The 13,083-nt window shown below is 51.5% G+C and overlaps 1 protein-coding gene across 2 annotated transcripts in view; it reads right to left on the reverse strand.

Moving 5' to 3' along the window:
* CACNA1H (calcium voltage-gated channel subunit alpha1 H) overlaps positions 1–13,083 on the reverse strand; it is a 160,784-nt gene that overhangs the window by 34,637 nt on the left and 113,064 nt on the right. For both annotated transcript variants that reach the window (XM_032125987.1, XM_032125986.1), the window contains exons 11-18: positions 12,113–12,264; positions 10,881–11,066; positions 10,222–10,339; positions 8,582–8,737; positions 5,583–5,673; positions 3,267–3,475; positions 1,129–1,560; positions 346–446 (exon numbers count right to left, since the gene is read on the reverse strand). In XM_032125987.1, the coding sequence (XP_031981878.1) occupies positions 346–446; positions 1,129–1,560; positions 3,267–3,475; positions 5,583–5,673; positions 8,582–8,737; positions 10,222–10,339; positions 10,881–11,066; positions 12,113–12,264 (1,445 nt within the window). The remainder of the gene's footprint in view (positions 1–345; positions 447–1,128; positions 1,561–3,266; positions 3,476–5,582; positions 5,674–8,581; positions 8,738–10,221; positions 10,340–10,880; positions 11,067–12,112; positions 12,265–13,083) is intronic.

Consider the following 13,083-nt stretch of genomic DNA (forward strand, 5'->3'; position numbering starts at 1 on the left):
GTGGGACAAACAGATCCTTCAGAAGTTTGGCTCAGGAATAGGCTCCTCCCCAAAAGCTTTCTGCAGCTGTGCCACCAGCACCAGCCCAGGAGGTGAGGCAGCATCTCCCCAAGCTTCGGCCATGATCATCATTAATTATTAATAATTAATAATGCTGGTGAGGCCACTGAAGCAATGGAGTGAACCACACAGTTCTGCCCACACCGAATGGAAAATGTGACCTCCAAATCAGGGACTGGATTTCTAAAACTCCGAAGGATTTTTCCCAAGGGGAGACTCGCTAGGAATGCAGTATTCCATCACCTCAAACACCTGCTGGGCTGGAATTTCACTGGAATTTCTTACCTGTTCTGTGGGGAAAACAAGTAGAGGGACCAGTCCTCGTGAGTCTTGCACCAGCGGGGTTTGTAGGGCTCCAGGGCTTTGCGGATCCGGTAGCAATAACTCTGGATAAAAAAGAGGAAACACCTTTTCTTCCTCTTTTATTTTCCTGCCTCTCCAACTTTCACAGTGTTTTTGTGGAAGGAGGGGGGCAGTAAATGGCTTTTCATTGTGACTGTGGGCAGTCACAGCTTTTGGGACAGAGCTGTGGTGGCCATTGTCACATCTGTCTGAGAAAATAAGGTGGAAAGGGGTGGAAAAAGGGAGGACATGGGCATGACAAAGCAAGACTTCTAGGCCCAAGTAATTTTGAGATGCAGAGTTGTTTTAAACCCCAAAAGGCCTCAAACAACCAAAAAGTTAAGTGGAAAACATTTCTTTTTAGATTTTTGAGCTTTCATGACACCAAACAGCTCCTGTAAGTAGAGCTATTCACCTGTTGTGTCTGCAGCTCATTTTTGGAGGCATCGTGGGCCAGCGGGACAATCCCAATCAGCCCAAAAATGAGGCATTTTTGGAAAAAAGGAAGTTTTACCTCACGGGACACCACTGCAATGTCCCAGCCCAAAAAAGATCTCTTAAAAAAGGGATCTTTCAGGAAGTAAAGGCCCATCCCTTGGCTCAGGATCGCCATTCCCGACCCTAGCCTTGAGGAGATAACGCATTTCCACGCCGGATTTTCAACCATCCTTCCCAGGAATGGAAAAGCCACTTAAAACACGAGCACCCAACTCCCGCAGGACTCACATCCTCCATGTCATCCTCGTAGTCCAGGGCATCCTCCTTGTGGCCATCCACCCTCAGGAAGAACTCTCCAGGGCCGTGGCCCATCTTGCCATTGCAGTCGTGGAACTTGGCGGGCAGCAGGGCCGCGGGCCCCAGGCCGAGCTGGCGCACGGAGGGCACCCGGAGCAGCTCGGGCAGCTCCAGGGAGCCGCGGTAATCCAGGGATTCCGCCCGGCGGGGCAGCGAGGGCCGGCTGAGCGTGCTGGACTTGGCGTCGTCCGAGTCATCGTCCGTGCTGCCTTTTCCCTCTCCGGACAGCAGGGACTCCCGTTCTCCCGACTGGTTCTTCTTCTTGAGGCTCGGGGCCCTGCCCAGGCTGTTCCAGCTCGAGCGGCGGCTGCCCCAGTTGCTGCTGGTGCCCCAGTTGGCGCAGGGGGAGCTGCGAAGGCTGGACTGGGAGAGAAGCAGACGTGGGAGGAGTGGTTTGCAGGAGGAAGCCAAAGGATTGGGGGTGTTTTGCCCAGAGTGGTGAAAGCCGTGTCCTCCCCTTCCCGGTTTTTGCACCGCTCTGATTCCAGCCTTGAGATGAGAGCAGCTGGCCAAGGCCACACTGAAGGTGCTCCTGGAGTACACCTGGAGCACAGCCACCAACCCTCTGTCCTGGCAACATCCACTCCCCATTAAAAACGAACCCAAAGACACTGATAAGTGGCATTTTGCTGAACTGATGTTTTCTTGCCTCACTTTCAAGTGCTTTCAGCTCACAACTTCCCTGCCTTCCAAAGGGAACCTGAGTCACCCAAGGGCCTGGTGGGAATTGTGCCCCTATTTCCATTACTTTCCCTCCATTTGCTGGGTGAGGATGTGGAGTGAATGTTTCTCCTACACAAATTTCAGCGCGTGTCCGTGCACTCGGGCAGGTACCAGGTAATTCCCAGGATGAGGGAGCTTAAGGTCAGAAAACCCAGGAGGAAAACTCCCTTTTCCCTCCATGGCTTCCTCCCAGCACAAATCAAGACAAACTGCCTTCCTCCTCCTCCTCCTCCTCAGTGCCAGCCAGCTCTCTCCTGACTGCTTCATCTGCCTTGGGCTGATAGCACCGCCGCGCTCCCCGGGAAAGGATTGGAAGGATGAACATCCCTCTCCAGCAGCTCACAATCCCATGAAAGCCCAAGGCAAACAGCAGTCATCTCTGTTTTCTTTTCAAAGGCAATAGGTTGACTAAGCAGCTTAGCAAGGGGGATGGTGGCTGTGCCTCGGCGTGAGGAGCCTTCACGGTCTGCTGCCTTGATTTGAACATGATCTCGCAGTTATGGAGCGGAGGAGTGGGACGGATGAACAGCGGCAGAAATCCACTTTGCCTGGTGCCTCTGCTCCCTGTTTGCACAGAGCTGCCCTCCTGCCCCCCCTGCTGCAGGCACAGCTGCCAGAGCAGCAGCTCCAGCCAGATCCTGGTGCAATCCAGCAGCTCATCCCTTGTTCCCTCGATTTCCCTCCAAAAGGGCTGCTGGACCATAACCAGAGCTCAAGAGAAAATGCTTCATCCCCCTGACACAGCGTAAATTCAAGATACAACCCTAAAACACCAGGGTGGAAACAGGTCCCATCCTCACGGGAACACCTGGCAGCCTCTCCAAGACATCCCCAATGGCCAGTGTGGTTGGAAAAGATTCCTGCTCCTCCTCTGAGGGGGTCGGTGGTGTCACTGCATGAACTTATGCCTTCTCTAGGGTTATGTCTCTCCTGTGGCATGGTTTGGCAAGGGCTCCCAGCGAGGCACCAGGCAGGAAAACGCTGAGTCCTGGTACATCCCTGTGCTCCCTTTTCACCCTCACTGTGCTTGGCTGTTCTGTGTCACTGCCCTGCCCCAGCACTGCACACCCCGACTCAGCTCTCCTCCCGTCTTCCCACACATTTCCCACCTCCATCACCCTGTGTTTTATTTTCCAGCAACGTCTGTGACAAATGTCTCCCATGACCCTGAGCTGAGCTCAGTGGGTGCTGATAACACCAAACTGGTGGGATCAATCCCTGTAAGGGCCATTCCCTTGATCCTTGTGGCTCCCTTCCACCCCAGAACATCCCATGACCTGGAAACAAAGACCTGTGACCCCGTGCTCTGTGTCACTAAGGGGGACTTGTTGGCCGCAAGAACCTACCAAGGACTTCTGGTCGTAGCCCGTGGGCTCCAGCGAGGCGTTGCTGCCTCTCCTCGAGTCCCCGAAGGCGTGCAGGGAGTCCAGGTGTGGGGAGCACTTTGGGGTGGGCATCGGGGTGGCCGCCGTGCGCATGATGATGGGCGGGGGCATGGCCCCCCTGCCCTCCAGGTGCCCATTGGGGGTGACAGCCAGGGAGTACATCTTCATCTCTGCACAGGAGGGGACAGAGGACAGCACGTGAGGGGACACTGCTCCTGGGGACCTCCAGGAGCTCTGCCAAATGGAGTTGTGGGCAGTGAGATTCCCCCCACTGCGTTGAAAGGCAGCGGGTGAACGTCACAACCTCTTAAGGGGCCTTTGGGAACTCAGTGCCCTCCAAAGGAACCACGGAATTATAGAATGGCTTGGCTTGGAAGGGACCTTGAAGATCATCTCATCCTGTCTCACCCCATCTCCTCATTCCAAGTCCCCTTCCACAGGCAGGGATGCCACCCACTAGATCAGGTTGCTCCAAGGCCCTGGAGCCTTGAGCACTTCCAGGAAGTTTTGCTCTCTGTTCCTTGGGATTTAGAGAGTGGAATTACAGTTTTGGGGCTAGCAGAGAATTTCCAGGCTGAATTCCACCTAGGAAGTTCACCTCCTGTCTGTGTCATGCAGAGCTGCACAGGGATTTGTATGACTTTGGAATGTGCCTGAAGCTCCCTCACGGGGAAGGCACTCGGCAAACACTGAAGACAGGAAATGGAAGCTGCTTTTACACCCCCACCCACAACACAGAAATCCAATGGCACAGCACTGTGGCAACCCCAAAAATCCACTATTTTAGCTGTATGGCAAGAACAGGCAGCAAAAACCAATACTGCCACTGAACCAAGCCAGACCTAACACCCCGAGCCCTGTGGAGTCCTGTAACAGAGGCTGGTGTCAAACCCCAGACTAGAGCTGAACCAACTCCTGTTTTACCAGGCTGAGTGGATCCTGGCTGCAAGTCACAAATCAACTGATATTCAGAATCAGCCTTAGGAGGGGGAAGGATCAGCAGGGAAGCAGTTTGGGTCTGCAGGGAGAAATCCAAGTGAGTGCTCTGTTTGTTCCTCTGGGGGCTCTTGCAATACAATTGGCTTTAATTGGATCTGTTCAGCTGCTGCTTTGTGCACAAATCCCTGATCTGCACCCCAGAAATCCATGGGAACACTGTCGTTCACCGTGAGGGTGGAAATTTCAGCTAAAATTTGCTCATCTGCTGTACACATCCCTGCTGCCCCTGTGTGTGTTACACACCAAGAGCTTTGCACTGGAATTGTTAAAACCTTTTCGCTGTCGAGTCACCAGCTGGCCCCTCTGAGGCTCATGGGGACACACAGTCACCCCTGGATTTGGCCTGACAGCACGTTCAGCCCTGTTTTCTTTCTGTGTTGCCTGAGCAGACGTGACAATATCTATTCCCTCCTGTAATCTCTCATTATTTGAAGCTGGTGCAGATTTGGTGCTGTGGGCTCCTTCCCAACCATTTGCAAGGGACATTTGATCACTTGGTGTTGGGGATTTGCTGCTTCATCTCCAGACTGAGCAGCTCCATCACCTCTTTGTGATCCAGCTCTGCCTCACCTTCCCCGACAAATGATTCTGCCCCTTCCTCAGCTGAATTCCATCTGCTCCCCACAATCAACATTTCTGTGGCCGAAACGAATCCTGCTTTAGAAGCATTTGGAGGCATCCTAGTAGAGCCCAAGCTGGGAATCAAAGGAAACAGGAACTGAAGTGGCTCCTGTTTACCATCATTCACTGTTAACATGTGTGATCCCTTCTTGTCACCCCTCTGGCTGCAAAGGGAAGGCTGTCACCTACAATTCCATGGTTTTGGTACACCAGTGCAGTGTGGGCCTTCTCTCAAATCAATTGCCAGGCCCCCGTGGAGCACAAATGAGCAGCAACATTTTCCATCCATCAAACCTCACTCGAATGCATTTTGTGTGGGAAACCAAAAGGAACAGATGAGAACATGATTGATTGGAAAAGCTGCCGAGAAGTGGGGTGAGAACATTGCTGTCAGCAAAGCACTCTGTGGTAATGGTGCAGGAGGAAGGATGAGACGCAGCTAAAAATTTCTTGGGGAAGTTTAAATTAGAAAAACATCTGTCTAAAGGAAATATCAGCACTCATTTAGCTTCCCCTACACTTTGCAGAGCTGCTCTGGTGACTTAGCTATCAGATTAATTGCCAAAAAAACCCAGATTCTTCCACTTGCTGTGGGAAGATGTGGAAGCAGAGTTGTAGCTCCCAGATTCCCAGGAAAACGCAGAGACAAAAGCCCACCTGTTGCTCGGAAGTCTTTCAGCTTCTCAAACTCATCCTCGAAGTTGGCAGATGTCTTGTCCTCATCTGTGTCTGACCTGTTGGCATCTCCCTGCAGAGAGGAGGATAATTAACAGACCCAATTAATATGGGTTCCTCAGCAGCTCAGAGCTGCCTCTGCTCCCTGTGGTTGGTTGAAGCCAAATTCCCTCTGGAATGACCCCAGGCAAGTCCCTCTTCCTTGTTTTCACTCATTTGGGAACTAGGACAGACAGGATGATGCTGTGGCTGTCAGCACATCCCTGTACACTGCTCCAGCCTCCTGGAAGAGCAAATCCCAGGGGAAAACATCCCAGAGCAGCTGGAATTGCAGGAATGACTGAAAAGCCTGGCAGGGTGGGGTTCCTTGTTTGCACTCTCTGTAATCCCAACTGAAAGCACTTTGGGTTTGATGTCAAAGAATGTCAGAGGGTTTTAAGTCTGTATTTGACAGCACTTTAAGTTTGACTTAGATCTGGAAACCCTGATTTGCTTCCTCCGTGCTGGCTGGGAACAGATTGTTTTGGGAAATCTCTTGGCAACTTGAGGCAGAGGGAATGAGGCCAGTTTGCCTGGTAGCCCTGCACCATCTCAGGACAGGGAACAGCCACCCTCACCCTGCCTTTCCTCCTGGCAGTGCCGCTCATTTTCCCTTTTGTACATATCTGCTACCAAAAATGATCAGCCTGGGACAGAGGAGCCGTCCTCAGGTTCTCCTTGCAGGGGGAGGGATTCCAGCAGAATATCAGCAGGACTCTGGCCGGATTCCTCAGGACTGCAGAAATCTGTGCAATTTGATAGCAAATGGCTGGATTAAAGAGCTGATCCCAGAAAAAGGAGCACAGTTCCTTGCCTGGTGCCTGAACAAGTCCCCACGGCTTCCAGAGACACGGTGCTGAAGTGGCAGTGAGCTTCATTTTGTCTGTGATTTATTGCCGAGCGCTGCAGCCAGGATGACTGAAAGGCTCGAGCTCCCTGATTCATCTTCTCTGTTTCAGAGCAGAACCACCAGTGCGGAGTAGATGAAAGATCTGCACCATTTTGGAAGGTTTGTCTGCTCTCCCAGAGCAGCTCCAGGGGAGGTTTCAAAGTGACATGGGAACGGTGTAAGCACAAATATGCAATTATGGCCCTGTTTGAAGTCTGGCTACTTGTGCTAAGCACAAATGTACTACAAATGGGTTTGTGGCCATTTAAGTCTGTTCTCTTCTAGGAAAATTGCTGGCAAACTTGCTCCAGAGGCAGAGCAGGACCTGGAATCAGGCTGAGAGCCTGTGCTATGGTTCACAGGACAATTTTTAGTGTCCTTGCTGAAACCCTGCTGATGGTTCTGAGTTGAGAGCAGCTCTCAGCTGCACAAATCTCCCAGGAGTCCCTCTCCAGATAAATAAAAGAAACACCTGAGCAAATGGAGGAGAAATTCTCCTCAGAGACTCCTGTGACTGCTCAGAGCAGCCCCGTCAGAGGGCAAAGTCAAAGAGGTCAAAACAAGAATTCTGCCGCATTCCCAACGTAGCAAGGGAACCAGAGATAACAAAAGAAAACCCAGCTCCACTGAGAATTCTTCTTTGGTTTGCAACCAGAGCAGCCTGGCTCGGCAGAAGGTTCCCTGCCCAGGGCAGGGGGTTGGAACCAGGCCTTTAAAGTCCCTTCCAACCAAAACCACCCCAGGATTCCATGATTTCTCAGTGCAAGGCTTGAGAGGAGCCCTGGGAGCTGAAACGCAGCCCAGAGAAGGCTTTTCTGTAATTCCTCTCCCTGAGACGAGCGCCGAGCCCACAGGCCTGATGTCAGGTTTGATAATAAATGGGAGTGGAGAGCAAAATGTGCCCTGCAAATGTCATGCCTGTGGTTGCCAGCATTTGGGGAGGCAGCGTGGGGTGAATAAGCCAGGCCTGGAAAAGCAGAGCTTACACACATTTAAATCCTGGTCCATAACAGCTCTGAAAGGAGCCATTAGGGCTGAGCAGTGAAACCACAGCCATTTGTCTGGAGGGGTAATCAGGCACTCAGAGAGTTCTGCCCGGCTCTGGCTTCACATCAGCAGGAGGTTCAACCTCCCAGAGGGCAGGGGAGGAATGGGATCTGTTCCCTGCTAAGCTCCCTGCGGGCTGCCAGGCTGCTGAGCAGAGGAAACTTCTGCCTTAAAGCATCATCCTAAATATCCGAGAATTTCACGTTAGGAACCTGGAAACGGCTTTCAAACAGCTGTGCTCGTGGCCTTAAACATCCCAGAACGGACAGAGTTCCAAGGAAAGGCCTGGACTCAGAGCCAGGTCTCCTCCTGCCCGGTCCTCAGGACTAGGACTGGCTGGAACATGTGGAATCACAGAATATGCAGTCATGTGTAGCACATAGTCCTTCATTCTCCTCTGGAATGATGGTATTCCATGAAAAACAGGCTGGAAAGGGGTAAATATCCCATTGTGAGCACTTCCACCACACAGGTGGTTTCATGAGGGGAAAGTCCTGCTTAGCAGCCCTGATTTCCTTTTAGGACAAGGTACCCACCCCTTATCAAGGGAAGCCAGTCGATTTAGTCTTTTTGGGTTTTAATAAAACTTTTAAATATATTGAAAGCCTGAGTTCCACCATAAAGAAACACAAACCACGGGATATACAGGAGATTTGGTGAGATTAAGCTTAATCCTAAATTATTCCTTCTAGATCACACAGCAGGCTGTGTAGAAGATCAAAGTCCTGGTCCCCCAATTCCCACCCCACATCCAGTGCGCTTTAACTGCAAAGATTGGATTCACAAGAGCTTCACGTGCCCAGCACAGATCATCTACACCCCTTAAATTTAAATTTAGGGCTGCAAAGATTGATTCACAAGAGCTTCACGTGCCCAGCACAATCACTGGCACCCCTTAAGTTCACATTTCGGGCTGACTGCACGGGTGGATGTTTTCCCTGACATGGCTCATCCCCACATGTGTGTGTGTCAGTTCTCTGCCCCTCCCTCTGCTTGGATCTCTCACCTCTGCCTGGAATCCTTCCACCAGGATGGCCACCAGCAGGTTGAAGAGCACGTAATTGCCAAAGGTCATCAGGGCCACGAAGTAGAGGGCGGCCCACGAGGAGGTGGAGGCCATCCCGTTGTACAGCACCACGTTCCAGTCCTCCTGTGTGAGGATCTGCGGGGAAAGGGAAGGGGAAGAGCCTCAGTGACTCCACTCCTCTGTGCACAGCAAATCCTGCCACTTTCCCTCTCCTTCTGACCTTTCCAGCGAAACCACTCGAAGGGCTCAGGAGATGAGCCAGCAGAAATTGCCTTTATTTAGGTCTTTGCATGTGATTTCAGGTCACATTGTAGAAATGCCCCTAATTTAGATCTTTGCACCTCTCCTGGCCAAGCCTCCCCTCCCTGCGGGAAGGTCTGGCACTCCCCTGCCCAGAGAGGACTGGTTCAAATCCCAGATAGCCAAACGTGAAGGATGCACTGTCCTAATCCCATCATTTCGTGGAGGTATTGCCTCCTCTGATAACCATCAGCAGATAACAGACCTGAGGCCACAGATCTTGTCTCCTTTCAGGCTGCTCTTTAGCAGACAACTGGAGCTGAAAGGAAGGGTAAGGGACAGGATATTAAATGACATTGGGTGGCTCCAGAAACTCAGGGAAGCAAAGTGCTTTCCTTTAGGTAAAAACACTGGGCAAAAAACACCCATCACTGCCAAGCCTTGCTCTGAGGAATCTCCCTCAGGGATTTCCACTCTCCAGCTTCCCTGGAGCTCAAAAATCCTGGAGGCCTTAGAAAAATGGATGACAGGCTCATGTTCCACATTAATTCTTGCAATGAAAATGGCCTCAAACCCCCTGAACCAAGGTGGCTTTGGGGACAGCAGTGCTGCACTGAGTCATGCTGCTCAATAACCTTCCTGGGACACAGGACTGAGCCCTCGTGCTCCGTGCCAGCTGCATTTCCCAAGGGATTGGTAGGAGAAATGCAGCAATCTGTGTGTTGGGAAGGGAAAAACGGGAACCTCTGAGGCTGGGGCTGATTTGTCCTTGTTCCTCTGTAAGAATTTCTCTCCACAGTGAAGGCTCTGGATTTCTGAGTGACACTGGGCTGAGCACCTACTCTGCCTTTACAAACTTTATTTCCACTTGTTGCACTCAGATTCTAAAGCCTGAGCTTTGAAACACAAAAGTCTAATCTTTATGTTTAAAAGACCCTCAAAATGGCAGCTGATTCCTCTGCTGTGGGACCCGCCAGGAATTTCAGGCACAAAGCAGAAGCTGGATGCAGAGAAAACACAATTTTTTATATCAAGGCTTTCCCAGTACCTCCAGCTCTGATTTGTGAGGGGATTTGTCACTCCCAGTTACACAGAATGGTTTGCAAAGGGCATTTTGGGACAGTGAAGGAGACAGATCTGCAGAGCAGGAGCAGGATGGGCAGCAGAGAGGAAAACAAGGATGAATTCCCTCCTCAGACTTTCCTTTTACTGATAAGAGATATGGACAGCGCTGATTTTGAGTAGATTTCTTCTCCATCTCTGCCCTACTAACTCTACAGTGCTGCTTCACTCCAAGTTTGACACCTCCTGGAAGACTTTTGTGCAATAAAAACTCCTCATGCTCTCCCTTAAAATGTCCCCGAGGACCCAGAGCTTACCTGGAACACGGTCACGATGGCCCAGAGTAAGGAATCAAAATTCTTCCTGTCTGGAACTGTGTCTCCCGTGTCGGTTTTCAGGCTGAACTTGCATCCAAAAAGGTGCATGCCAAGGATGCTGGAGTGGGGAAAGAGGGAGATGGGAGAAACACGTGGGTGAAACGTGGCTGCTGGGAGGATTGCAGGGGTTTTATGGATACTTTTCCACTCCCAGTGTTTTTCTGACCCTGCAGTTTGGTTCTCCTGCCTCACATTTCATTCCAGTTGTCTGCACTGAAGGCAAATCCAGGATTTCCTTTGTCTGGAGAAATGACAAACCACGTTGCCAGCTCCCTGGTTTCCAAACAAAGGATCCTGAGGGCCATTAGGGAGTCAAACAGACAGAAATCTTGGGGTCTGCACAACTTCCATCCCAAATCTAACACTGGTAGGGTCCAGTCAGTGACAGGCACAGCTCAGGATCCTCTGAGGGGCAATTACTGCGCATTTGTGTCCTTCATTGACTCTGGAATGATGGTATTCCATGAAAAACAGGCTGGAAAGGGGTGAATACCCCGTTGTGAGCACTTTCCCCCCACAGGCGGCGTGTCCCTGTCCCCACCCACGCGTCCCTTCAGCGGAACAACGCCTCGAGGAAGAGCTGCCGGCTGAAGGAGTACCTGAAGATGAAGATGAAGAGCATGAGCAGCATGCAGAAGGTGGCCACGTTGTCCATGGTCTTCATGAGCACCACGAGCTGGCGGCGCAGGGCGGGCATGAAGCGCACCAGCTTCAGCACGCGGAGCAGCCGGAACGTCCGGAGCACGGACAGGCCCCCGTCCGACTGCCCGATGATCTCCCAGACACTGCGGGGACACGGCGACAACCCGCTAGGACCAGCTCTGCTCCAGGCAGCTGCTTCCCTCCAGGAATCGCCCCTTTGCCTGCTCCTCTCCTGCTTCTGGAAAAGCACCTTCGCTCCCCAGCTGTGCGGTTGCGCCCCTCGTGATACAGCTTATCTCCTCTACAGCTGGTTTTGCTTTAATTCCCTCCTTAATTCCCTTTTTTTGGGGAGTTCTTCATGTCTCCTGCTAGGCTGCACCACTACAATAAGGTGGATCACAGTTTTGCCCCAGGAATATCCATTCCTGTGATTTAGGAATATCAGCACAGCTCTGCTCATTAAAACAAAGTGTGTTTCTTCCAACATCTCTTCAGAGAATTAGGGAAACAAATACCACTTAAAGTCAGTGGGATCAATAGTTTCGTGTTTCTTGAGGTGTTTATCTCCCTTTAGAACATCCCGAGGGATGTTTTGGGGGGTTTGGCTCGATCAGGCCACACCACGACCTTTGTTCTGAACCTTGAGTGCTCCTCCCTTGTCTGAATCAAAAGGGATGTGCCGAGGGCACTCTCCAGGTTTACACCTCTGTGTCCCTGGAATTCTTTGTCCCAAATGACTGATTGAGGGCTGGTCAGAAAGGATCCCAGCACAGGGGTGTGGCTCCCGTGCTGTGGCACCCCCAGTTTAGGCTGGGACAGTGTCCCCTGGAGAGCACAGCGGAACACGGCCCTCCCTTCCCCTCCTGCTCGGCCAATTCCAGCAGAGCTGGGATAATTTGGCTGCTGGGATATGGACTCTCACAAAACTCCTTTCCCAGGACCAGCCACGCTGCACTTCAGTGGAAAATCCACCCCGGTGCCAGATGTGTGGCATAAATAGACTTTGCTCTCCAGGTCCATTTACTTTGGATGGCCCTCCCGAGGACAGGATTCCCAAAGGCCAGCACAACCACAGCACATCCCAACCCTGGATGAACACGTGGAACGTCACCTCTGATCCCTATCCTGCTCCCCAACCCGTCTGAGCCCTCAGCGGCAAAGCCACGCTGGGGAAAGGACCGACAGTGACCTGATGACCACGATGATCCCGTCGAAGATGTTGTAGGGGTTCTTGATGTAGCCAAAGATTCCAAAGGCCAGGAGTTTCAGGAGCATCTCCAGGGCAAACATGCTGGTGAAGACAATGTTGCTGATCTCCAAGGCGTTGGTCAGCTCGTCTGGCTATGGGCAGAAAGGCAACGTGGTCAGAGAAAATGGGAAAGGCGGGAATGTTCCTCCCGCTGGGATTTGTGCTCCTTCTGGAAAGCCATGGAGAAAGATAAATGTCTGAGGGAACAGCAGATAAACCTCGTGGAGAGTCCCTGTGAGTTTTACTGGAATCACAGGATCCCAGCCCAGTTCTGGAGCAGCTGGAGAACAACTGTGCCCAATCCAAAATAATTCAAGCTATGCAAAGGAGAGGGCTTGTTCATTGTTCCAAGATGGAATTAGCCAGGGCATGGCTGGAATGACTTATGTGCCTGGATTCCCGTGGATCGGTCTGCTTGCACTGCACTAACTCCAGCAGAACTTTATGGCTGCTGCTACAGCCAAACCAGGAATACTGGTTTGGATACAGCAATATCAGCACAGCTCTATTCATTAAAATAAAGCCATTTTCTTCCAAAGAGAATTTGGAAAAAAAATATCACTTCAAGTCAGTGGGATCAATATTTTTGTGTCTCTCGAGGTATTTATGTCCCTTTGGAAATTGTCCCCAAAACCCCAAAATGGGTTTTCCTAAAACCAGCAGATTTTAAGTGACAGCAGCACTGCCCTGAGTGTCAGGATTCCAGCCAGGATCAGTGTTGGTTTCTCTGAGTGTACAAGACTTAATACAGCTCAAATCCACGATTTTTCCATGCCCCTCCTCTATCCCAGCACCACATTCCCTTGGGCTCCAACCTTGTTTCCAGACGGAGCCAGAGACGTTCCATTCCTTTCTTGGGAGGTGCAGCAAAGCCTGCCCAGTGCCCAGGCTCCCAAACGGGGCACGGACAG

The sequence above is a fragment of the Corvus moneduloides genome, chromosome 16 (assembly GCF_009650955.1).
Source record: "Corvus moneduloides isolate bCorMon1 chromosome 16, bCorMon1.pri, whole genome shotgun sequence".
In the NCBI taxonomy this organism is placed as follows: Eukaryota; Metazoa; Chordata; class Aves; order Passeriformes; family Corvidae; genus Corvus; species Corvus moneduloides.